Below are 25,525 nucleotides of genomic sequence, written 5' to 3'. Positions count from 1 at the left end.
GGTATTTGGGCGGGTATATATACCCCATCCCCATCCCCATCCCCAGTTGAAAATTTCGGGTATTACCCATACCCATACCCATACCCAGTCAAAGCGGGGATTCCCCGTCAAAACGGGGACGGGTTCGGGTGATACCCACGGGCACGGATTTATTTGCCATCTCTAGACATTACAAATAGTTCAAATGTTTAAATAAGTAATTTGACAACCTTCCTGGTTAATAAAATAAATTACACGAAACATAACATTTATTATTCTAAATGTTACATACTTTTATTTTAGGTTTTCATGCTTTAACCAAGTCATTAGTCATGAAAAATAAAGTGAGGATGAGAATGTAGTTTGAAAATGTGGAAGAAAACTAGCAATGTGCCATTGTGGGAGTGATCATAGGCCTATCTGAGTGGGACTCGGCACAATTTGCTAATTGTTAACTTTGTTCTTTCACTGCAACTCCTGTTTTATATTATATAACCACATTTTATCATTTCTTCTTCTTTTTTTTCTTTTTCTTCATCTCATTGTTACCACAACCATCTATCTATTGAGGGTGAGAACATTATGTTCTCACCTTCCAATCTTTCTAACTTACTCGTTCTTTAAGATTTACAATCACAAAACACATAGGTACATATTTTGTACAAATAATTTTTATATGTATCCTTTGATATACATACAATGATGAATTTCTTTTTGTACGTTCCTATTCTTCTTTCACTTTCTTTTTCTTTCCTTTTGCATGTGTTTAGGAAACCCATTCACCTTTTGTCATTATATTTTGTTGCCATCTTTAACACTATTTTTTATGTTTTGCATTATTCTTTATTGTCAAAACATATTGAACTAATCAAGGTTATTGATAAAGATATTGAAAGTTTGATAAATTGTACAAAAAATAGTGATTTTCAAAGCATCAATATCAATGATGAAATTGATGATGAAAAAATTACTAACGATGAAGATGAAGATTACTCTTTGAGTAGGACAGATGACGAACAAATTACTAAAGATGAAGATGAAGATTACTTTTTGAGAAAGACAGATGACGAAAAAATTACTAAAGATGAAGATGAAGATTACTCTTTGAGTAGGACAAATGATGAAAAAAGTACTAAAGATGAAGACAAAGATTATTCTTTGAGCACGACAGATGATGAAGAAATTACTAAAGATGAAGATGAAGATTACTCTTGGAGTAGGACAAAGCTGGCAGAGGATAGAGGAAACTTTCCTCCACCAATTTCATCGCTAAATGGCCTTGGACAACCTAAATTCATTTTCGTACCAATAAGAGAAAATGGAAGGATGCAACTTAAAAAAATAAGAATAAGAAGACCTAAAATTCTCCATGCTACACGAGAAGATGGACGATTGAGGTTATTTCTTGTTCGGGATGATAATGCAGAAGATGATATAGAAGAAATGGAAGAGGAGGAAAAACAAGAACTAGTTGATGATGATGATGATGGTGTGAAAGAAGCAAAAGAAGAACAATTTATAGTTGAATCAATAAAGGAATATGAAGAAGGTAAGGAAGAGGTTCAAGAGACAAGTATTTATGACCCTAAGGATATTTGTATTGAAGGGTTGCAACTTCCTAGCCATAGTTTTATGAAATATTATGAAATTCTTAATCATTTTGAACATCATCATAATGCTTTTGGGAGTCATCACCATCTACCTATGTATGGACTTTGTAATGCATGAAATTAAGTTTGAGACTCTTACTAGGCTCATGTTAGGCATCACTGCCACTACATGAAATTAAGTTTTTGGAGGCTCAAATATGATATTTATACTTTTGTTTTATTGAGAATGTATAGTTGTGATTGTATATTTTACTATATCTCTTTTATGTCTATACTTACTAAATTTCTCATTACAAAACATCCGTGATCGATGTTATATTTAAAGATGTATATAAACAATGTTCATGGTGGTACATAAATATTATAAGAGTTAGTCTCTCAATGATTTTAAAAAAGAGAGCCACTAGGAAAATTTAGAAAATTATACATGGTTAAACACAAGTTTTTGCGTGGTAGTTTTATTCATACATTCCCGTCAAATTTAGAATTTTGTTTATAAAAAACAACAACAAATTATGGAGTTGGTCGTCCTTCGTAACCCTATTTTAAAAGTTCGAATAATAAGAAATTGAGAAAAATATACGCTAAAGATGCTTTCTACATATAAATAATTTCTCATTTCTTAATGTACATTTTTGTTTGAAGGTGGTTATTTTAGTAACAAGTACTGTTATTAATGGAAGACAATAAAAGATTTAGTGACAATGACCGCAATTTAGAACTTGTCAAGCAAGTTCTTACATATTTTACCATTTCTTTAAGTATAATTAACTTCAATTTTTATAGTATTTTTTCTTTAAATAACTTCGTCTTTATCTTTTTTTATCAGCAAAGAATAAAATTTAATTAAGTAGAGCACTTAAGGGGTGCTCTAACCTTTATACAAAAAACAAAATCTGTAAGTGTTGATGTATAGATTAGCAAGAGAGAGCCATCAACCAAAACCTAACAAGAACAAAGATGTAGCCTTAGTATATCACCATGACACTACACATAAGACTCTGCAACATCTATGAAACTATTGACATACGGCCCCCTCTGCAACTTCGTCTTTATCTATACTGACGTAATATGTTTGTTTTCTTTAAATATTTGTATTGCATTAGAAGTTAATAATATATGTAAATTAATTAAGTTAATATATAAGAGAAAATCAATAAAAGTAATATAACTAATAAATTATAAATATAATAAAGAAAAATAAATTATGACAATTTTAAACAAAAATAACAATTGTTTATAAAAAAATCAGTTAACAAATATAGTTTTTAAAAAATAGATGAATATAACTAAGATGACTAAGATTGTATACTTAAAAAATATATCATTTACATATAAGTATAAATATGACTAAGATTTGTGTTTTTCTTATCGTAATTTTTGTTTATGTTTGTGGGCAAGGAAATGTTAGGAGATTTAAATTTGATATGGTAGATGGTTTGATTTTGAAAATAAAAACAATGTAATGACATTTTCTATTAAACTCATCATACCTTTATTAAAAAAGTAAAATTACAAAGTCAAAATTTAATATTTAAAAATCTTAATTATATTTTAATTTGATAAAGTTACTAAATTTCTATTGATTTTTTAATAAACTTTTATGTTTTATTGAGTATTAAGTAAATTTAAAATTTTTAATTGAATATTTGCGAGTTAATTTTTTTTTTCGCTTAATGATGTGAGGGTTAATTAGGTAACGTCATTATTATCTTCTCATATAACATATTCTCACATATAATTTTATTATTTTAAAGTTTTATATATTATAATTTTATAATTTTATGATTTTAAAATTTTATAATTTAAATTTATTAAGTGAATTACAATTCGACATTAACAAAATCTACTTCCATCAAATTTATTTGTAGAAAATTATTGATAAAATTAGATGATACATTATTAATGTCTTATCAAATCATAAAACTTTAAAATTTTAAAATCATAACATTTTAAAATTATAAAATCATATATTATATAATTATAGTTTATAAAATTTTAAAATAATAAGATTACATATCTAACTACAAGTTAGCAAGGTAACATAAAACTAGGTGAGCTACACATCACAAAATTATGAGAAAAAGTTAACTGTAGAAATACAATTGAAAATTTTAAATTTAGTAAGTACTTAATAAATTATAAAATTTTATTAAGGATTTAATTAAAATTTTACAAATTTATTATAGATCTAAATGCATGAGCTTGTTTAAAAAACCAAGTTTAAACTTCAGAGATTAAGCTATAAAATGAGTAATAGAGTCAAAATAGATAAAGTCCTATCAAACTTTATATTAAGTTTGAATATCCTTTATTAAAAAAAAAGTCTGATCCAATTTTGTTTTTTATAAATATTTTTAATGGTGTAATTTAAAAATATTTAGAAGTCTATTTCACCGTAAAATCTTTAAAAAACCAGTAAACTTACTATATGGAATAATACTTATTTAAAAAATCTTGTTGTAGCAAGGTTATTAAACAATGTTGAATTTATTTTTAATGATTCTATGGTTGACTATTTATGTAAGTTACCATGCATAATAATTAATAAAATTAAATAAATGAATTTAGTGTATTATGAATAATTTAATACAATATTTCTAAAAAATATTATTTACATTTTCGTAGCTTGATATGTTAGATAGGAAATACTTTTTAGATAAAGATTTAACCTTCATAATAAAATTTTATTAAAACTTAGGTTTAATTAAATTTGTAAAAAAATGTGTGTCATTGGAACTTGATGTAAGGCATGGTGGGATAATCTAACTTATTTTTCTATCTTTAGTGTGCAAGATTTGACAAACCACTGTTATATTTGAGCTTAAAATATATTGTTTTAAAGTTTTAATTAGGGATGTCAAATAAACTCGTCCGTAGATATTACACGAACCTGCCACCATTTTGATGGAAAATCTTCATATTGATTGAGTTTTAGTATGGGTATAGATATGGGTATGAGGATGTACATATTCTCGACTTTTTCAATGGACTATGGACATGGGTATAAAGATGTACATATTCGCCTCATATTCATCCCTATTCCCGCATCATAATACTCTTTCGTCATATCTTCATCACTGTTTAAATTATTAAAATATTCATAGTTAATTAAGAAATCTTTTATATATATGTGTGTGTGTGTGTACACATTTTCTAATTTTTTATTTCTTCTAGTTATTTGATTTGTCATAAACTTTACTCGTATCTCCAATATATTTTTCATCCTTTTATAACATTTATGCAATTATGTAATTATGTTCAATATGTATGTCAATTAAATATTTTTTATGTCAAACATTTTAATATTTATATTCTTTTTTAATATTTTGTATTTATTGTATATTTTCTTTTCACATGAGAATGTTTAACACTCTCAATTTATGTGTTTAATAGCATCAACATTTTATTTACTAAGTAATATAAAAAAATTATCTTCTTTAATTTATTATTATTAATTTTTCATTTAAAGAACTCTTTTATTTCGCTAAAACAAGTTTTTTTTATTTCTCAACTATTAACTATGTTGATATTTGAAATTTTTTCTCAAATCTCTAAGGTATTTTTCATCTTATCATACCCTTAATTATACATTTGTTTTGCTTTGTGTGATTTCATTCAATAGTCTCTCAAATTATTTCTAAGACACATTTGATAATTTTTTAATATTTTTATTTGTTGTTTATGTTTATCATGTAGAATACTATTTTGATATATTTTACATGATTATTTTTTATATTCTAACTCATTATCAATCATACTATAATTTTGTCATTATAATTGTATAAATAAATTTTATTTACTATAATATAAAAATTTAATTTAATTGTCATGGAATTTTTTTTATCACCATCCAACATGTTTCGGTACACCCAATAACTCTCACATCGTTTAGGAGTCGAGGTTAAGCGCAATTTTAATACTTCTACCTCCCTTCACCCTCTGAGGTGTCTTTTAAGGACAAAACCGTGACAGAACTCAAATACTCTGAAGTGGACAATACCTCGGAAACGCGGTGGTTGTTCCTAACGATGGTTGCCGGACAAACTTGGGTCGCAATTGGAACATTGACGCCCATTGTGAGGTCCGACAACTCCCCTTCAACTTCCCTTGCACTCGACAGGGGGCTTTGTTCCAATACACCCAATAAGTCTCACATCGCTTAAGAGTCGAGGTCAAGCGAAGTTTAAATACTCCTACATCCCTCCACCCTCCGAGGCGCCTTTTAATGTCCAAAATCGTGACAGAATGATGACTGTCAGACAAACTTGGGTCGGAATCGAAACACAACATATATTGAAGTTCAAAATATACAAGATCTAAGTTGAAATTTTATTATTATTAGTTTAGTATTTGCATTTTTCGTGATTTTGATCAAGTGATGTATTATAAATTTTATGAGTGTATGAAAGATAAATTCATTAGAATTTAAAAAATTGAAGTAAACAATTAAAATATATTTTATTTTCCTTTTATATTTTTTAAAAATATTTTTAAGTTTTATCAACTAGGTTCCATTAATGTTTGCAAATTTAATAACTGTTTTTATTCTCATGAAATTTTATTTGGTATTCTAATTTTATATGTATACAATTATAATTTCTTTTTAAATATTTGATATGAAATAAACAATATTCCTCTTAATAACGAATATTTGATAGTATTATGTTTTCTTTACTGTAATTTTTTTATTTTATAAAAAGTAATTAATTCATATTGAAAAAGTAAGAAAATAGGTACGAATATGGATACAAGAATATACCCACTACTAAGTGAAAATGGAGATGAGATAAAAGTTTGATACCTGTTAGGTTTGAATATGAGAATGATAATAAATTTTTTCTGTAGAGATGGATATGAGATAACGGAACCCATCCTCGCCTGGTCCCATTGTTGTCATCCCTAGTTTTAATACATAAAACAATATTATTCTTTTTTAATTATTATAATTATCTTCATACAAAAGTTATCATCTCTGAATAAAAATGTTAAATAGACTAGTTGTAGTGAGTATTCTTAGAACTTATTTGTAATATATAACTTTTTTTTAATTAGATATGAACGAAGATGTATGTGTACATATTTGTATGTGTGCATATCTATCTCATCTCATCCCAATTTACATCTCCGTCTTTATCCTCATTTTTATTTAAATTGTTAATTTTTTCATAGTTTATTAAATAATCAAAGTTAATATTCAACTTTGTAACTTTTATATTTTTTCTTTCGTTATCCGGTAAAAACGAGAATACTTATTAAACATAATTAAATATAATGATAGATATTTTTATGATTTTTCATTTTGGAGACAGATATGAGATGATATATGTGTCACCATGTTACCATAAAGCCAACAAGACAAATATATACCTTATTTTTTACATACATCAAAATATTTAAATTTAAATAATTTAATAATTAAATAATATTTTTGTTAATATTTATAGTTACTTAAGTATATATATATATATATATATATATATATATATATATATATATATATATATATTGATATAAATTATTTGTAATTTGTTATAATTTATTTTAAATTTATGCTTAATTTAGTAATTTAATTCTTATACTTAAGTTTAAGTTTACGATTCACTTTGATTCTTATATTTTTTTTACTTAATTGAGTTTCCAAATGTTTTAAATAAAGTTAATTTAGATCCTCCTATTAAATAGTTAGTCCTAAAAAAGAAGTTATATGTGAAAATATTTACCTCTTTGATTTTACATGTGATACCTTTTAAATTTTAATATGTGGCACCTTTTAAACAACTTGACACATGACATCCAACCTTTGATATGTGGCATTTTTCAAATATCTTTAATACCAACTTAATAAAAAACCAAATTCACTTTATTTAAAAAAATAGTTGAAACTCAATTGAATAATAAGAAAAATAGAGATCAAAATAAATTGTCTAAATATAAGACCAAATTAAGTCTATAATTTATATAAATTAATCGAAAATTGTTTTAAATAAAAAATTTAAAGGAAAACTCTGATTCGCTTTTATTAGTATACTAAAAAAAATGGTTAAATATGTTTTTAGTTCATAAACTTAAAAATAAAATTGAAATTTGTCAAATTTTTAACTTTGATACATTTTGGTTTCAAACTAAAAAAATGAATGAATATAATTATTCTAACCTAATTGCATTAAATTATTTTGATGTATCAAATATGTTTTTAAATAACATTTGAGTTATTTTCACCTTTTTAACGCATTTAAACCCATATGTCAGTCTAAAACACCTCTAACAAGCTCCACCAAATTAACATCATTAGGTTTAAAAAAATTAAATATATTAAAGTTTGAGAGAGAAATGAATTTCAGTACACCTCTAACAAAATCCAAAAAATTAATATCATTAGGTGAAAGAACTAAATATATTAAAGAACTAAATATATTAAAGTATGAGAGAAAACAAAATTTAAGTTTCACATGTAAATTCAGACACCAAAAACATACTTCATTTCTAAAAGAAATAATTAATGTATGTTTTGTTTAAAAGTTGTGCACTACACTCAAATATTTTTTATTTAGGATAATGATATTTTGATCTACTTTTTCACTTATTTTAAACTCACCACTCAAATCATCTTTAAATTATCACATTCCACCATTAAAAAAAATGAAAATAGATAATTAAAGGATGATTAAAGTGATGAATTAAAAGTGAGTAAAAAATATGGATCAAAATATTATTATTTTTTCTATTACATTAGAGAAAATACACACTTGTGTTTATATTTTTCTATGTAAGAAAGTAAAATTTGAAAACTAAAATATAATTATTTTATATGAAAGAAATAAGGAATTATATTTGATGAATTATCCGTTTAGTTTTTATTAGAAAGATGGTACTGTATATGTGTAATTAAATAATAAACTTATCTTTATTTAATAAAAAGTATAAAAAATGTTATGACATGAATAATATTTATAGATATTACTAATAACACTTGTAATTTTTGTTGTAACAAAGAAAAGTTTTTTGAATTAAAAATGTTCGTAGTTGTTTATACTTTTTTAAATTATACTATTTTCATAAAATTAGGTAAACACCGTGTCCGCTAATATAGTGTGGTTGAAGTTTGAAAAGAATACAACATTCAAATAAGGAAAGAAAAGTAATTAAAAATTTCAACAAAAAGCTACCAAAATTCGTAATTTATTAATGGGTGAGAATTAGGTGTACACGCTTACACGCTTACGCCATACAGCTGCAGGCCTTGACCAGAGGAACTCTCCCAAAATCAAATTAATTTTTTAATTATTATTAATATAAAATAAGGTATTTTTTACTATGAAAACGGTTTTCTAGATATATATATATATATATATATATATATATATATATATATATATATATATATATATATATAAGCAATTAAATTTTGAGATTTGCAAAACTAGTAACAGTATTTGATTTTCAAAATCCGTTGCAGAAAGAAAGGGTGTGTCTGTTCAAATTCTGAAGTAGTTAGAACATTGTAAATTTGAAAGTGAGGGAGAGACGAAAAATATGAAGGGAGTGCTGCCGAAGAGAATAATTCTGATGAGGCATGGGGAGTCGCAGGGGAACCGAGACACGGCGGCGTACACCACCACTCCCGACCACAGCATTCATTTAACGGCGCAGGGCGTGGCACAGGCGCGTCAAGCTGGCATCCGCCTCCGCCGCGTGATTGGCGGGGACGGCTGCTCACCGGACTGGCGAGTGCAGTTCTACGTGTCGCCGTACGCACGCACGCGATCGACGCTGCGCGAGGTAGGTCGGTGTTTCTCGAAGAAGAGGATGATTGGCGTGAGGGAAGAGTCGCGGATTCGGGAGCAGGACTTCGGGAACTTTCAGGTGGAAGAGAGGATGAAGGTGATAAAAGAAGCCCGCGAACGGTTCGGGAGGTTCTTCTATCGCTTCCCCGAGGGAGAGTCCGCCGCCGATGTTTTCGATCGCGTTTCAAGTAACCTCTCTCTCTCTCTCTTCTTTACCATTGGTCTATAAAATGAACTTCTCATTATCCTTAATTTTTTATTTAATTTTATACTTTAGCAGTTGAAATTAACACGATTTGAACGAACTTTCACATCATGAAGAAAACTAATAATTCATAAGAGAAGAACAATCATGAAATTAGACTAGTTTTACTTGCTAAATTTAATGAGTCTTAATAATTTTCAATCCATGAAGAAGCGTTTTCAAAAAAAATGCTTTTCTGACATTTTTAATTTTTAACTAAAAAAAGACTAATCTATGTTAAAAATCTTGGTGAATACTTGTGCTGAGATCTTCTGCTCTAAAATCTATATATTTTTATCCACCTTTGAAAGAAAGATCTTGCTTAAAAGATGCAGACTTAATTTGAGTATGATGAAACTAATACATGTCCTTCCATTATAAAGGTTTTCTAAAGATCATTCATTCATTACTATTATAAGAAGTAATACCAATATTTTTTTTTTTGGGATATTGAACTTTTACACGAGTAATGTTTTTTCTCTTTGAATTTGGAGAATGAAATGGAATCAAATCGGTTTTCAAGCCACAAATGTTAAGAGCTAGTTTGATTATTATATTGAGGTATCAAATGGTAAGGGAAATAAAGTGAAATGGATATATCTAAACGAAGTATAAATATAGGAGATGGTAAGGATTAGATACCAGACTAAATTTCATTTTTTATTATTGACGTCTTTGCATATTTTTTAATTTGACAAATTTCACCAATAATGTTTTAAAATTTAGCATATTTTATGATGTCAGATGTTGAAATCAAACAAAATTTTAAAAATAAGTTTTTATTTATTTATTTAAACTTAATTGCACATTTCATTATCGAGGCTTAACGCTTTTCCATAATTTAATTTCTGAGTTTCAACTTGACAAATTATATTACTAATTTTTTTAAATTAAGTATATTTTACTTCGTTCTTTCCGAGTTTTGTCGGTCACCATGACATTAACCTTTATCGGACCTTAAACTAAGAAGTCAAATGTGTTTATTTTTAAAAAAATTAATGATAAAATTTATTAAATTGAAACTTGCATAATAAAAATTTCAATGGTAAAATATGCAATTAGAGTCAAACTAAAGCAAATTTCATATTACATTTTTTGTAGTCTAGTGTGAACTATTTGATAGTTCATGATTGTGTCACGTAATCACTATGTTAAATACTTGTCAAAGTTGTAAAGGAAAGATAATTTTTTTCTTTAATTTTGAAACATAAATGATAATTGAGATTTGAGATTTGGGTGGAAGAATGTACAAAAGTATGGGAGTAAGTGGTAAAACGTGTCTGGATAACATTATTCCGTCTTGATTGGTTTGCAGGTTTCTTTGAATCTCTGTGGAGGGACATAGACATGAACAGGCTTCGTCACGATCCTTCCAATGATTTGAATTTCGTAATTGTTTCTCACGGGCTGACATCGCGTATTTTCCTTATGAAGTGGTTCAAGTGGACGGTTGAGCAGTTTGAGCACCTAAACAATTTTGGGAACTGCGAGTTCCGTGTTATGGAGCTAGGAAGTGGTGGTGAATTCAGCTTAGCTATTCATCATACAGAAGAAGAAATGCTGGAATGGGGACTCTCTCCTGAGATGATAGCTGACCAAAAATGGCGCGCCACCGCGTGCAGAGGTGACTGGAATGATCAGTGTCCCTGGTACCTTGGGGAGTTTTTTGATCATCTTACTGACTCTGATGATGATGATGATAATGACGATGCTCCTGTGAAAAATGAAGGTGATCCTAATTCTTTAAGTATATGTAAATAGTGTGCTTCCGATATTGGTTTATAGATTGATTTTTAGTTTTAAATTATATGAGAAGGGGCTTCAATAGAATGGAAGGAAACTAGGAAAGTGATAGTTGACACTCATAGGTAGCCTTTTGATTGTAGGTCGACTACGCAACTTTATTCTGTTTGAAGGGCTTTGTATAATTGTATTAAAGCTTCTTTGCTTCTTGTGGATTATTTGTCATGATGCAAAGCCTGCATTATCATTGTTTACAAAAGATTGCAATTTTTAATCTGAGTTCAGTATGGTTTCTATGATGGTTATGATGAATCTAGGCACGATCATTTTGTTGTCACTTGGTTTCGAAAAATAGTAATATATTCTTATTAAATTACTCTGATTCATTTTCAAATGTGGTCTAGTATAGAACAAACTTGCAAATACTTTATATTATTCGTATCACAGTCTTGTGAGAAACTCAGATGAGAGGACTTGTGCATTTAATAAGATGAATATTCGATTTCTTTCGAATTTAAGAAGCAGAAGAGGACTTAGAAATATTAATGTAAAGAATAAAAGAGAGCAAATCGTGGAATCATTATGGCCACCCATGGCATTCACACGGGGCTTGTGTAAACCCTAAACCACTAACATATTACACCCGAGACATGAAATTAAGAATAGGAATATGACTTGTCAGTGAGATCAGAAGCCAATTTCAGAATAGGTCGCGGAGGAGGCATTGGTTCTTCCTCCTCATCCCGAGAACCTATTTTTTGGAAGGACTTACTCCAGATCCTCTTAAACTTTTTAGGTGGCCGAATCTCTTCCACGTTCTCATTTATGCTTACGGTTTTCTTTATAGATCGCGTTGGTGCTAAAGTTGGCGTTGGTGTTGGTATTGGCGTTGGCGATGTTAATACCTCATTTTTTCCTTCCATCTTATTATCATCGTTCATGCATGAGTTATTCTTCTCTTCAGCTAGCTGTACATGAGAAGAAATAGAGTCACCTGCAAGACCTTCAGTTGGTGGAAGCTTCTTGCCATCATCAACTTGGCTTGGTGTATCTGACCGAACCTCTTCTTTTGCTTTAGAATCAGAACCTCTTAGCGCAGTCGAGCTTGAACTGTCATGTCTAGAACGCCCTAAAGTCACTGTCTTTGACGCTTGCGAAGTCAGAGCTTTTTTGAGGAAATGGTAGAGCCTGCAACAAATGCCCATAGGTTGAACATGGAATTCTCTTTGGTCCATCTGCTAAAACTTACCCAGAGAAAACAAAAAGATACGAAAAGGGTGGAAGAAGAGATCGATTAACCCACCGTCAACTAACAATATAAAAGTTTATATCAGGAAGTAGATATTGAAACATTTTGAAGATATTCTTTGCTTTTCTTAGAAAGTTGCCATTGAATCTGAAAGTAGAAAGCAAGAATATAGGAAGGCATTGCTTGATACTGCATCTCCCCTGCTCTGATTATGTTTACTAAGATACGAGCAAATTTGAGCGATGTAATTAATCATTAATTAATTATGGTGCTTTAGTTACTCCTTCCAAATTATTAGCAGGGTTGTGGAATTAATACGGAGTTGACAATTTATTTGTCGTGATGAAAAATGTACAGGGTTGGAGAATAGAATCTCTTTTGCCCATTCTTCCACGTTTACTACTATTTCATCAATATTTTATGTTGGCAAATTCCATTCCCACAAGGAAAGAAACTGATAAGGAGACACGAAGAAATAAAACATTTCCAATTCATTCAAATAACAAAATTTGCATAGGTTTACACCTATACTTGTTATTTTCAGAGGACAAGGCTCCAGAGACAAAGAAATATAAGAATTCAGCTCAACAGTTACAAGATGCAACACAGGAACAGCTAACTATCATAAATATTAGTCTTTTTATTCAACCAGATGACTATGACGCTTTTGGTGTTATCCGTCCACATAGACGCCACCTTGCGCCAGGGTGAAACATAGACTTCTCAAATACCCATATATCACGGACAAGAACCTGGTAAAAATAGGAAACCAGCAATCAGGGCCAAAACCTTTATGAAAAATGATTTTGTGCTTTTTGATAAATTGGAATAAAGAAAAAGGAAATGAATGTCCATGGACGGAACGGAGACAGATTTTTTTTTTTTTTTAAAGGTGTTAAAATAATATTGAATTCAAATTCTACTAAGCTTAAAAATTGTTTCAACACAAGTGCTTCGAAAAAAAAAAAAGCAGAAATAGTTAGGAGTTTCTCATCCACTTGTCTACTATAAAAATGCTCTGCTCATTGCCCCGTAGACAAACTTCTAAAGAACAGAAATATGTTACATAGGACAATCACTTTTACATGTGTTGAGCAACAAAATTGAAATGACAAAAAACTGTTTTTAGAAACAATAATTAGCAAGCATCATTATTACCTCCTTGCTTTTATCTCCAGCTACCACAGACCCTTTCGAGTTATATGCTTCAAATTTCTGCAATTAATATAATATTTATTTAATGTTCTGAGTGGTTGAAAGTCCTATTATTGTAAAGCATACCTGTTTAGCCAAAATCTCGAGAGTAAGCTGAATAAATGTTTTATCCAGGTCTTTCCTATCAACTCCAATCTGTAATTGAAAAGAAAGTCATCAATAAAAACAATCATTATATTGAAAACCAAAATACTGAATTGAAAATATGTGCACACGTGTGTGAGAGTGAAAATACAATTCAGCATGAAGTTAGCACGTGTAGATTTGTCATTATACTTCAAGCAGAATATATCAATTATATACAATTAAAATTTTGTTGAACTATTTCATCCCAGAATTTACACGGCACAAACTAAACTAGTTTAAATACTTCGAAATTAAGTTTTTTGTTCATGGTGCCTACAAGATATAACCAGTAACTCCAGGGAGATCTCCAGAGAAACTTTACCAAGATACCAAGAAACAAACAGTGATTAACTTCAAAGTTTTCACTAGTAAAATGGTCAGAACATCTCCAACAATGCATCCTTCCAAACCTAATGATAGTTATACTATTACTTGATCCAATGGGACCAGATTTTGATCAGTGATGCTTCAGTGTTAGCAAGTTCATACGTCAGCTCTTTGATGTGATCCAATGCCAGTAAATGCAGATGTTCTTTCTCTTGTTTCATATTTGTGCTATATTTTGAGTTCCCAGCCACATCATGACCAAAACTTAAACACAATGCAGAAGAATACTAACCAGTCGTGCCCGCAAAGTTCGAATCGTAACAACAGGCTCAACCATTTCCCAATATACCTTGCTCCATGCAGATTCTCTTTGTTTAATTTCATTCTTAAGTGCCTTGGACAAAAGAAAATGAAACACAAGATCTCGTAAATTAAACTATATTTCCTTTAGAAATTATTAATGCAAAAAATACACAAAATTGCATTATAGTGAAGCATACAGAAAACATCTTCTCAGTAACTGATTTCCGTAAGGATCTTTTGTCACCATTAGCTATTAGAGTGTTTATCTGAAAAAAAATATATAAAAAAAAATCAGCATTTGGGCAAACAAGATATACCTACTGAAATCATACAGAAAAGAAAGTCAATACAACAACATATACTGCAACCGAAAGAAAGAAACTACCAAGAAATAAGGATTACAAATTGTCGTAGCTGGTGAAAATTCAAAACTCAAGACCAGACAAAATGCCTTTTGTACTTAATTTCTTCAAGGCATTTATTTCAATCGATTCTCCTGAACCCTATCTGAAGTGCCTGTATCACTCCAAAATGGTCTCCCTTCAAATACACTCTCCTAATATATTAAATCATAGCTACCATGCACCAACGTTCTGTAAAAGAAAGTGCATGCTTCTAATTTTGGCATTCATAAGGTGTGGCATTTCCAAAAAATAAGAGTGAATTTGTTTCTTAAGAAAGGGCATCAAATGCCATTAGATATCTGCTTTACCAGGCACACAATCTGTTCAATTAAATAAGGATTTGAAATCATCATAAGTAACTCAACAACTAGCAGAGATTTCAAATTTAAAAAAGACTGCGTGTTCAGAGCGACATATTCATCATTCATATTTTTTAACAATTTAAACACTTGTATCAAATTAAATTAATTAACAATTGATCTCTCTAGTTTTCAACAAATTGATGTAAAGTAGACCTCTAGCATGTGACAATCTTGTAGATTTGGAACTGAACCACATCATCTCTATGGCAGTAGAGAATACAGAGATAGTGCAACACTAGTAAACATGAGCCCAGTAAGAAAAGATATTGGTATGCAAGTCAGTTTTACAAATGTGGCACAGTGGCACTATCTTTGCTGACAGTAGAAACAATGAAACACAAGGAGGAATGAATTTATTTATTTATATCAATTAGAAATTTCAAACATATGAATGATACTGTTAAAATTGGAACTAGGGGGACCAAAAGTGTAGTTAATTCGATATTTTTTCCATTTCTTAATTTCTTTTAGTTCCGTAATTTCTTTTAGTTCTACAGTAGTGCTGCCTGAACTAACAGGTAATTGGTAAAAGATCATTATCAAAAGGTAGAATCAGTGGCAAGAGAAACCAAAATCACATTATTCGATTTATTTAGCAGACACCACCACCTAATGGAGAAAGTCTTTGTTGGTTAGTTGTTGTTTGATCTGGTCACGATGAATTAGAAAGAAAAAAAATTAGTAAAGGCAACAGAGCACACCTCCTTGTACATATTGACAGCCTCTTTGTAGAACTGATTTTTTGAATATCCCTTTTTTCTTAACTTAGCAATAGCATAGGCACTTTTGAGCTGCAACAGAGTAAAACACAAAGCTTGATTAAGGTTATTGATAGGCTGCATTAAAATAAAAGGGTCCACGTTCGATATTTTCAGAGTGATTTTAATTTCCTTTTTCTTTTCCACTCTGTTATAAAAGAGAATATTTAGGAGAAAAAGAGAAGAATGAAATAAAAAAGGAAAATAATTCTTCCCTAAAAGACAGCAACAATCTGCTGTGATTCTACAAGATTGGGTGTAAAGAAAAGAGAGAATGGATTAAAATAAAAGGGTCCAGGGACAATACTTTCAGAGTGATTTTAATTTTCATTTTCTTTTCCAATGTATGAAATCAAAGAGAGGAAAATAATTCATCCTTAAAAGAAAGCAACATCTGCTGTGATTATCCAAAATTGGGTGAAAAGAAAAGAGAGAATGGAAAGAACAATTCGGATGAATGGTTAAATTAATATAGTCTGGCTCTATTCTCGAAATTTGGGGAAATAATGCAAACCAACGTTAGAATAATTTATATGCATTGTCACCTCAAGAATTATGTCATGTTTTGTTCTTCTCCAACCACCCATAGTGAACCATCTGATGCATAAGAGAAATTATACATAAGATCATGGTAAATCATCATAATAGTTTATAAAGAAATGTAATGCTTATACACGGAAGGCATATCAAAATGGTAAAGAAAATAACTAGAAAAAGGCATAAACAATTCTAAATGTTAAAATAAAACCACAAATAGCAATGCAAATTTCAAATTTATATACACACAAACACACACACACACACACACTCACACACAACACTAGAAATTGTTTGTGATGAAAAGCCATGTATAAACCATATAGATCTAAAACCACTGAGATCTAACCTCTTCCAAAATGGGATTTTTTCACGAGGTTCATAAGGTTCATAGATAAATCCAGGACTTGATAGGGACATTTGTTGACCCTGCATCAATGATATGACAGCAAAGCATCAAAATAATTACCTGATCTGTAAATTAATGCCTTGTTTGACATTTGTTTCTGTTTTTAATTTTTAAAACTGCTTTGAAATTTATTTAAGATAACATTTTGAAAACAGAATGAATGAAAAACTTGTCTGGCAGAACAACTTCTAAAGTTTTGAAAATTGGCGAGGTTTGAGGTCCATCCATATCAATGGTCTACTTTTCATTGATATACAAATGATAACATTGTATTTTTGTTAGTTAAAAAACTGCTATTAGTGAATGTACATATTTACAGTTATGCTATCGTGATTTTAATGAAACTGGCGAGGAAACATCTTTTAGCTGTTTATGTCTTTTAGTATTCAAAATTAATCTTGTAGGATAGTTTTAAAACATCTAGTAAGAAAACACTAACCAAACATGTTTTTTATCTTTAAAATCTCAAAAATAGAAATCAAACAATCTCTAAATGATCACAGAATGCTATTATAGATCAAACCCATTTACACTGTCCTTTTAAGCTGTAGTAGATAAATGCACAAATTCAAACAAGAGGGTAGCCTGAAATCGATCTAATCATCAACTCTCTCTAGGTGGCTGTTTTAGAGAACAAGACCAAAATCAGGTGCATGCACTTACATCTAGCATATCCAGGTTTTAAAATGATGGAGATTCTCGGGTGGTCTGTTAAATGAAATGCTAATATGCTTGGAATCTTATGAAAATACTCTAAATTTATAAATGATCAAAATCTTTTTAATGACTTAGCTTAACTGTAGCCATAATCTACATGTCTTAGTTTCCGCACACCATGTCGTTGAAGAGTAGGAAAAACTCGTTTGATGAACCCATTTACCTATTTTGGTATTTTTTTTTCATAGAAAGGAAACAGGATAATGAATCCAGTTATTGAATTTCAATATTCAAATAAATGGATATATAATCCAGCATACAAGAAGTGCATAAATGAGAAAGGGGTAGCAACAAGTCAATTGAAAACACCTCAAAATCAACAGTTCCATAACTAAAGACTGAAGCCAAAAAGATATAGAAACATTCATTCAAAAAAGAACACCCCATAAATCTTGTCGATTGTATATCTTGGATAAAACACATGCAGAATATACTATGTACCATGAAGAATATCAGAAAAAACTTGAGCGTCATAAAACAAAGAAAAGGAACGCAAGAGAGATACCACTTGCCGCGCTTGTGGTGGGGCTTTGACTTGAGTAGTTATCATCCTCTTATCGTTCATGAAAATGGACAACTCAGCCGCCTAAGAGAAACATAAAAATGACAAATGAAAGCTTCAATCCCAAATATCACGGTCCCAATAGATTAAAATGTTCAAGACTATTTACCATTGTAGATCGAAGTGTCAAAGATTTTACACCAGCAAAGGGAAAGCAATCTTGGCCCTTTAATACATGAGGATAGAAGCTCCTGAAATTACCCTCAGAACCTGATCAGGCAAAAATTAACTTGAATGGTAAACAAGTAGATGTTAAAGACCAGTTCCTAATCATTCACATACTTCTCTCCTATAAAATCCCTTTCGCATAGAAATGAAGAAGAAGAAAAAAAGTAGATTACCTTTTGATATAGCAGAGGAATAAGTCTTGCAGCTACCGAGTCTGAAAATTCAAACACACCGAATTGATAGTAAGGAAATGCAAATTGCGCCATGAGTTTCATTTCAAGGTGAGAACAACCATTTGGGTTGATAAAGAAGATGCATTTTGTGAGATCCCGATGAAAGCAGTGTTTTTACTCACAGATACGACGAAGATTCTCCAATCTGAGATGAACGATAAAGTGTGCGAACTAAGTGTAAGCGTTTGAACGGCGTCGTCATCTTCAACATGGATTGAGAAACATTAATTTTACAATAACACCTTTGATAACAGATGAACGGTGGATGCAAGATTAACCACCACACTGGTCTCTGGTTTTTCAAGGGTTTAAGCCTTCTTCGGGAGAAAAGGTAGGAGCTTTAGAATTTAGGGAGATTCTTTTTTCACCCCATAAGTTGCTTCTGCACTCCAGAAACTTTTAAAATGCCCTCTTTACCCTTCTTCTATTAAATGGCAACAGAGGTTGTTCTTGGCACACTCCATATTCTACATAGGGTATTTTCATAAATTTACACATCCCAGGGAAGTGTATAAGGAAAGTATTGGGTGTAGAAAGCAAAAGTCTAGAATTTACTTTATACGTCCCATGATTACTACCTCCACCTCATACCAACAACAAAATCTGCAAGTGCTTTTGAGAGGAGAAAAAAAAATTTGGTCTAAGTTTATAATTTATATTAATATTATTATTAATATTTTTAATATTTAAATAAATATAATTATTATTATATTATTCTTCTAAAAATAATTGAAATAAAAAAAAAACCTGTGTACGTATCACATGTTATTATAATTATTCTATAAAGTTAATTAATTATATTATATTGTGAAATCAATTTTATTTATTATATTTAAAATTGAAATTATTATCAAATCACTTATATTTGCTATTTCATTATTTTAATAATAACATTTATAATAATATAACTTAATTTTTATGATATTTTATTACATAATATCTTTATTATTTTATTACTTTAATATACAAAATAAAAAAATTACAATCCATATATATATATATATATATATATATATATATATATATATATATATATATATATATATATATATGTCAATCTACTAGTTTGATCTAAAATGTATTATACGAATTTTTATACCCGGATCGTACATTTTAAAATGTACATTTTTTATTGTAAATATAAGTTTTCAGTCACAAAATAACAATACTGAAAATTAGACTTTTAATATTTTAATTATATTTAATATCATTATATTTAAACATTATTTGATAAGTTTTTTTAAGTAATTAGAAGTATAGAAAATATTTTATCAACTTCTAATTATGGTATTTTTTTTTTATTAAATTTTGATCAATAATTTACATTTGATTGATCCACCATATAACTCATGAACAAAAATAACATTGGTTACAACCTAAATAAAAAACAAAACTTATATATAACAAAAATAATATTTCTTTTCTTTACTCTAGAAACAACAATGTATAAAAAGTTATAATGTTATATTTAAAACTTATAAGATATCACTAGCGAACAAACAGGCGCGACATGTATTCGTATTTTTTAATTTTATAAGATTAATAATATTTATTTTTAAGACATATATAATAAAATTTAAAGTACTTGTTAAATAAAATAACTGTTAAAAAAGGTTTTTAGAATACCGATCAAAATAAAAAAGATTTAAAAAAATGGTTAAAGATAAACTAATTATAAAATAATTAATTTTTAAAATAATAATTAAGAGTAAAATTGAAAAATGAAAAGTGGACACATAAAAGAAATTCTCTTTATATATTGTTATAGATAAAAAAATCATGTATATTTGGTATACAACCCTTATCGGTACTGATAATTAATGATACTAACAATTGTAGAGAATATCATAATTCATTTGTAATAGAATACCCCAAATTAAGAATATGTACTAAAAAAAATTCTTATTGTACTGTATGGTCCATCGGAGCATCAACATCGCATAGCCTACTGGCCCATCGAACAAGGTTGGGAAGGCTTGCACACTAAACAGACCATCGGTCGATCGGCCACACAAACGAAACATGTGGACCCATAAAGGGAACCATCCGTCGATCGGCCACAGAGAGGAAACATGTGGACCCATAAAGGGAATCATCGGTCGATCGGTCACACAAACGAAACATGTGGACCCATAGAGGGAACCATTGGTCGATCGGCCACAGAGAGGAAACACGTAGACCCATAAAGGGAATCATCGATCGATCGGTTACACGGATGAAACACATTTCACTGGTTAAGGTACTTGCCCGTAAAAAGCACCATCGGTCAATCGGTCACACAGATTAAATACGTTTCATTACTTAAAGTTGTTAACTCATAAAAGATAACCCGCCTGGCCAAGCGACCATCGGTCGATCGGCCAAACAGAGAACCTGGACCAGTCAGCCGTATTAATTAAAATTAAACAAGTCAGTAATCACGATTAAGGGATCATTAGGTCGTGATTAAGGATCCCTAATTATAGGCCCACACCGAAAACTATAAATGGGCCCCAAAGGTAGGTTGGTGAGGATCTTAATTTCGCATTTATTACAGCAGTTACACTTATCGACCGATCGGTCCCCCAGACTTAAGCATCAAAGCCTTTTAGACAGGTACACCGATCGTCTATTCAACCGATCGAACAAGGAGGAAGTTTGCATGGAGTGGAAGTTTCAGCAAATTGTTTGGAGAGGAAGTACCGAGGAGAAAAGAGTAAAATTGGAGTGGTATTAGTAGGTGCTTAGTCCCTACACCCGAAACACTTACCATATAATACTTTAATGTTATCTAATTTAAAAATTTACATTAAGTATTATGATTACACGTGGAATCATTGTGTATGTTAAAAAAATAAATAAACTATATAATTTGATTTTTTTTAAATCTATATATTTTAATTTATACTTATAGTAAAAAAACTTGTACAATTTAAATTATATAAAAGTGATGACTTCTTTTTTCAAATATCTAAAGTTTTTAATAAAATTTTTAAATTAGATAGTAATGTAAATGTTTGTATCCAAAAATTAAATTTAATAAGGTTTAACTATATATTTGGTCTTTATTTTTGTTGTTTTTATTCAATTTGGTTCCATTTTTATTTTGTGTTCAATTAGGTTCTCACTTTCGTCAAATTATGGTTAATTTGATCATTTTCATTAACGTTTTTAAATAATAGGTTAAAATACCTTTTTGGTCCCAATTTTCGTCAACTTTTTTGAATTAGGTCCCAATTTTCGCGGGGTGCTCAAATAGGTCCTAAATTTGGTCAATTTGATTCAATTAGGTCCTAATTGGGTAACGTCGTTTAAATTGATAATGTTTCACTGTACAGTTGGCTTTTCCTTGCTACGTGTCGAAATACTAATCCTACGTGTCAGTGTTTGCTTTATAATGAGATGGTTAATTAGGGGGTTAATGACATTAAGTTTTTAATTAAGAGGAAAAAAACAAAGAAAAGAAAGTAAAATAAAAATAAAACATAACAAGCAGCGCGATAAATGCAAGTAGAAGGGGTTAACCCATCTTAAGGTCTTTGCTGAGGGAATTGGGGGTTTAGGTTACTGCGCTGGAATTTGGGGAAAACATTCAACTCGATTTTTAATCGCAATTGGTACGGGGTCAACGTGAATTCATCGCACATATCTTAACCAGGTTAGGTTTTCTATTGCGTTAGCGGTTTCGATTTCGTTTTTGGTTTTTGGTTTTTGGTTGTTTGCGATTTTCTTTTTCGTCGTTTGCGATTGGGTTGGTGTTGGTTTCGAAAGCGGTTTTGTTTGTTTTATTGTGCTATTGTGTTGTCATTGTCTGCTATTGTATGGCATCCTGATTTTCGTTGTAGTGTCCCACTCGTTTGTCCTGAACATGTTTGTCAGTGGATTGGGGTTGTGTGCGTGCTTTGTCGGTGTCGGTGCGGTTTGTTTGAAAGTTGTGTTACCTTTTTTGTTCGTGGACCCTGTGTATGTTGTTTCAAATGTTTTATGCGATATTAAATGTATTTGTGGACCCTGCTTACCAAATGTTTTTTATATGTGCCAGTGAGGAAGATGGTAGTTATGTAATTTCGGATAGAGAAACAACAGGAGATGAATGGCAATCAGATGACCTCCTTAGTCTTAATGAAAGTGATGATGAAGGATGTGTTGGTGAAAGTTCAGGTGATGAAGGGGGGAGCTGTGGTCCTTTTGGCACATTTGTCATGCCAAATTCCATGGCTGACTATAGGTGGGATGTGGGAACAAATTTCATAGATAAGGAACAATTCCAACAAGCAATAATAACTTATGCAGTTCATTCTGGTAGAAACATAAGATGGGTTAAAAATGATAAACAAAGAGTGAGGGTGAAATGTATGGGGGCACAAGGAAAATGTGAATGGTCCGCATATGCTGCATATATTCCATTACGCAAGACATGGCAACTAAGAAAAGTGGTTGATAGGCATAACTGTTCTAGGGAGTTTAAACTTAAGATTATGAGTGCAAAATGGCTGAGTAAGAAGGTAGAGAAGTCTTTGATTGAAAATCCGAAATTCAAGATTAAGGATGTGCGAGAAAAAGGGTTGAGGAAGTGGAATACAAGTATTTCAGTGGCCATGGCTCGTAAGGCAAAATCCTTAGCTTCAGACCAAGTGGAAGGGTCATTCAAAGAACAGTTTCGAAGAATACATGATTATGCTTATGAAATTCTGAGATGCAATCCAGGGAGCACAGTGAAAGTTAAAGTGGATGAAATGCAGGGTGAGTCTATTTTTGGTAGGTTTTACACATGTTTCAAAGCATGCAAAGATGCTTTTGTGCTTTCTCGCCCCTTTATTGGGTTGGATGGTTGCTTCCTCAAAGGGAAATATGGGGGCGAGTTGCTAACTGCAGTGGCCAGGGATGCTAACGACCAAATGTTTCCTCTAGCATACGCAATTGTGGAGGTAGAGAACAAAGAGACATGGAAATGGTTTTTGGAAATCCTAGTGGATGATCTAGGAGGACCTGAAGTCTGTGGGGCATGTACATTTATGTCAGATCAACAGAAGGTTTGTATCTGTTCATGGAAATATTTTTATTCACATTATAGCCATGAACTGTATTAATTTTAATGCATATAACTGCTGTGAAACAGGGTCTGTTGCCTGCAATTCAGGAGTTATTACCTGGTGCAGAGCAACGATTTTGTATGAGGCATTTGTACTCTAATTTCAGAAAACGGTTTGGTGGCCAGAAGTTGAAAAACCTAATGTGGAAGGCAGCAACTGTGACACACCCTGTGGCCTGGGAAAGGGTAATGAGAGATATTAAAAAGGAGAATGAAGATGCTTTCAAGTACCTCATTGCTATACCACCTAGGTATGTGTTGAAATCTCATTTATTTTATAGTATTTAATATCAACACTGACTTATCATAATGTTTGTTTCTACACAGGTTTTGGTCCAGATCAAGATTCACTAGGAATGCTGTGACTGACACAGTAGTAAATAACATGACAGAGGCATTTAACAGTGTGCTTGTTGATGCTAGATGCAAGCCTGCTATCTCAATGTTGGAAGACATACGAATATACATGATGAAGAGGTGGCAATCTAAAAGACAAAAGCTGGAAAAAATGGAAGGGCAAATCTGTACTAAAATAAACAGCAGACTACAAGAAGAATCCAAAAAAAGTAGATACTGGATCCCAAGGTATGATTTATAAATTGGTTGATCATGTATAACCTCATCTTTGTTGATGATTTCTGCTGTAGAATCTGATATGTCTATATGAATTGTAATGTAGTTGTGCTGGGGGGAAAGTATTTGAAGTTGCACACCTATCAGTGCTAGGTGACAAGTATGTTGTCAACCTAGACACCCAAGATTGCAGCTGTAGGAAGTGGATGATAACTGGCATCCCGTGCTGCCATGCACTTGCTGCCATCAGGTTCTTGAACTTGAATGCAGCAGATTATATCCCCCTATGTTTCAGGAAATCAACTTTTGAAGAGATGTACAACTCCATTATCTACCCTATCAATGGACAAAACATGTGGCCCACCACTGATTTTCCAAATGTCATGCCTCCACATAAAAGGATTATGCCTGGGCGACCCAAGAAAAAGAGAAGGCTGGAACAATGGGAGTTGAGGAAAGATGATACCCAATTACGAAAAGGTGGCCATAGAAAAAGATGCAGAGTTTGTCGTGAACTGGGGCACAATAGAACAAATTGCCCACAACTGCCTACACAAGAACAGTCCTCACAGCCAAGTGATGCTCCTCCACAACCAACCCAGCCATCTCAAGAGCCAATTTCTGCTACTCAACAACCAACCCAGCCATCTCAGGAGACAATTTATGCTACTACATAACCAAACCAGCCATCACAGGACCCAACTTCTGCTCCTCCACAACCAACCCTGCCACTCTGATTCACTTCTTTAATGTATATGTAATCTGGTCTTTAAGTTTTAATTTTGATGGCTGTTATTTTGTAAAATTCATTAGCCATTTTTGGATAATTTGGATCACATACATTTTCATTTTGTAAGTTGGTAAATTCAGGATTATGGTGGACAACAACTTGTTTAATCTCAATTATGAGGATTTTGGTTATTTCTGAATTATAATTTTATTAGTACTGACATTCTTATACGACTTACAATGCAATTAATTGTATTAAGAACATTATTAAACAGGAAAAGTTTATCCAGTACACAATCTACTTTAACAATTTTTTAAAAATTTGGGACCTATTTGAACATCAATTACAAAAGTAGGGACCTATTTGAACATCAATTACAAAAGTAGGGACCTATTTGAACAAAACTAACACAACTGAG

General features: G+C 30.8%; 6 protein-coding genes across 6 annotated transcripts; 4 read left to right on the top strand and 2 right to left on the bottom strand.

Moving 5' to 3' along the window:
• Positions 1–496: 496 nt before the first annotated feature.
• LOC114192574 lies at positions 497–1,820 on the top strand (the record flags this gene model as incomplete). The annotated part of the gene is made up of 2 exons (XM_028082335.1): positions 497–627; positions 984–1,820. Coding segments are annotated over 2 exons (855 nt in total), but the record flags the coding sequence as incomplete, so codon positions are not given.
• Positions 1,821–9,001: 7,181 nt separating this feature from the next.
• LOC114191561 (phosphoglycerate mutase-like protein AT74) lies at positions 9,002–11,657 on the top strand. Its single transcript, XM_028080801.1, has 2 exons — positions 9,002–9,564; positions 10,936–11,657. Exons 1-2 carry the CDS (start codon positions 9,126–9,128, stop codon positions 11,379–11,381), a joined length of 885 nt encoding a protein of 294 aa, XP_027936602.1. The 5' UTR covers positions 9,002–9,125; the 3' UTR covers positions 11,382–11,657.
• A 187-nt stretch (positions 11,658–11,844) lies between these two features.
• LOC114191562 lies at positions 11,845–12,999 on the bottom strand. Its single transcript, XM_028080802.1, has one exon. It carries the CDS (start codon positions 12,596–12,598, stop codon positions 12,020–12,022), a length of 579 nt encoding a protein of 192 aa, XP_027936603.1. The 5' UTR covers positions 12,599–12,999; the 3' UTR covers positions 11,845–12,019.
• Positions 13,000–13,072: 73 nt separating this feature from the next.
• LOC114191560 lies at positions 13,073–19,101 on the bottom strand. The gene is made up of 12 exons (XM_028080799.1): positions 18,856–19,101; positions 18,674–18,714; positions 18,442–18,542; positions 18,276–18,356; positions 16,994–17,073; positions 16,653–16,704; positions 16,051–16,140; positions 14,781–14,849; positions 14,573–14,674; positions 13,894–13,962; positions 13,771–13,827; positions 13,073–13,364 (listed from the first exon to the last, which is right to left on the bottom strand). Exons 1-12 carry the CDS (start codon positions 18,942–18,944, stop codon positions 13,269–13,271), a joined length of 927 nt encoding a protein of 308 aa, XP_027936600.1. The 5' UTR covers positions 18,945–19,101; the 3' UTR covers positions 13,073–13,268.
• Positions 19,102–22,734: 3,633 nt separating this feature from the next.
• Positions 22,735–24,293, top strand: LOC114191341. The gene is made up of 4 exons (XM_028080511.1): positions 22,735–23,745; positions 23,832–24,055; positions 24,132–24,237; positions 24,282–24,293. The coding sequence occupies exons 1-4, from the start codon at positions 22,735–22,737 to the stop codon at positions 24,291–24,293; spliced, it is 1,353 nt and encodes a 450-aa protein (XP_027936312.1).
• LOC114192760 lies at positions 24,283–25,264 on the top strand. The gene is made up of 2 exons (XM_028082571.1): positions 24,283–24,389; positions 24,484–25,264. The coding sequence occupies exons 1-2, from the start codon at positions 24,313–24,315 to the stop codon at positions 25,052–25,054; spliced, it is 648 nt and encodes a 215-aa protein (XP_027938372.1). The 5' UTR covers positions 24,283–24,312; the 3' UTR covers positions 25,055–25,264.
• The last annotated feature ends 261 nt before the right edge of the window (positions 25,265–25,525 follow it).

This window comes from Vigna unguiculata, chromosome 7 (assembly GCF_004118075.2).
Source record: "Vigna unguiculata cultivar IT97K-499-35 chromosome 7, ASM411807v1, whole genome shotgun sequence".
NCBI lineage: Eukaryota > Viridiplantae > Streptophyta > Magnoliopsida > Fabales > Fabaceae > Vigna > Vigna unguiculata.
This window is presented reverse-complemented; position numbering and strand designations above follow the sequence as displayed.

Bases quoted from the DNA above. Each gene is read 5' to 3' on its own strand.
- LOC114191561 (XM_028080801.1), top strand. From the start codon at position 9,126: ATGAAGGGAGTGCTGCCGAAGAGAATAATTCTGATGAGGCATGGGGAG. The intron at 9,565-10,935 runs GTAACCTCTCTC...ATTGGTTTGCAG, and splicing joins TGTTTTCGATCGCGTTTCAA to GTTTCTTTGAATCTCTGTGG.
- LOC114191562 (XM_028080802.1), bottom strand. From the start codon at position 12,598: ATGGACCAAAGAGAATTCCATGTTCAACCTATGGGCATTTGTTGCAGG.
- LOC114191560 (XM_028080799.1), bottom strand. From the start codon at position 18,944: ATGTTGAAGATGACGACGCCGTTCAAACGCTTACACTTAGTTCGCACA. The intron at 18,715-18,855 runs GTGAGTAAAAAC...TTGAATTTTCAG, and splicing joins GGAGAATCTTCGTCGTATCT to ACTCGGTAGCTGCAAGACTT. The intron at 17,074-18,275 runs GTATCTCTCTTG...TCATTGATGCAG, and splicing joins CACCACAAGCGCGGCAAGTG to GGTCAACAAATGTCCCTATC.
- LOC114191341 (XM_028080511.1), top strand. From the start codon at position 22,735: ATGTTTTTTATATGTGCCAGTGAGGAAGATGGTAGTTATGTAATTTCG. The intron at 23,746-23,831 runs GTTTGTATCTGT...GCTGTGAAACAG, and splicing joins TTATGTCAGATCAACAGAAG to GGTCTGTTGCCTGCAATTCA. The intron at 24,056-24,131 runs GTATGTGTTGAA...GTTTCTACACAG, and splicing joins CTCATTGCTATACCACCTAG to GTTTTGGTCCAGATCAAGAT.
- LOC114192760 (XM_028082571.1), top strand. From the start codon at position 24,313: ATGGAAGGGCAAATCTGTACTAAAATAAACAGCAGACTACAAGAAGAA. The intron at 24,390-24,483 runs GTATGATTTATA...ATTGTAATGTAG, and splicing joins AGTAGATACTGGATCCCAAG to TTGTGCTGGGGGGAAAGTAT.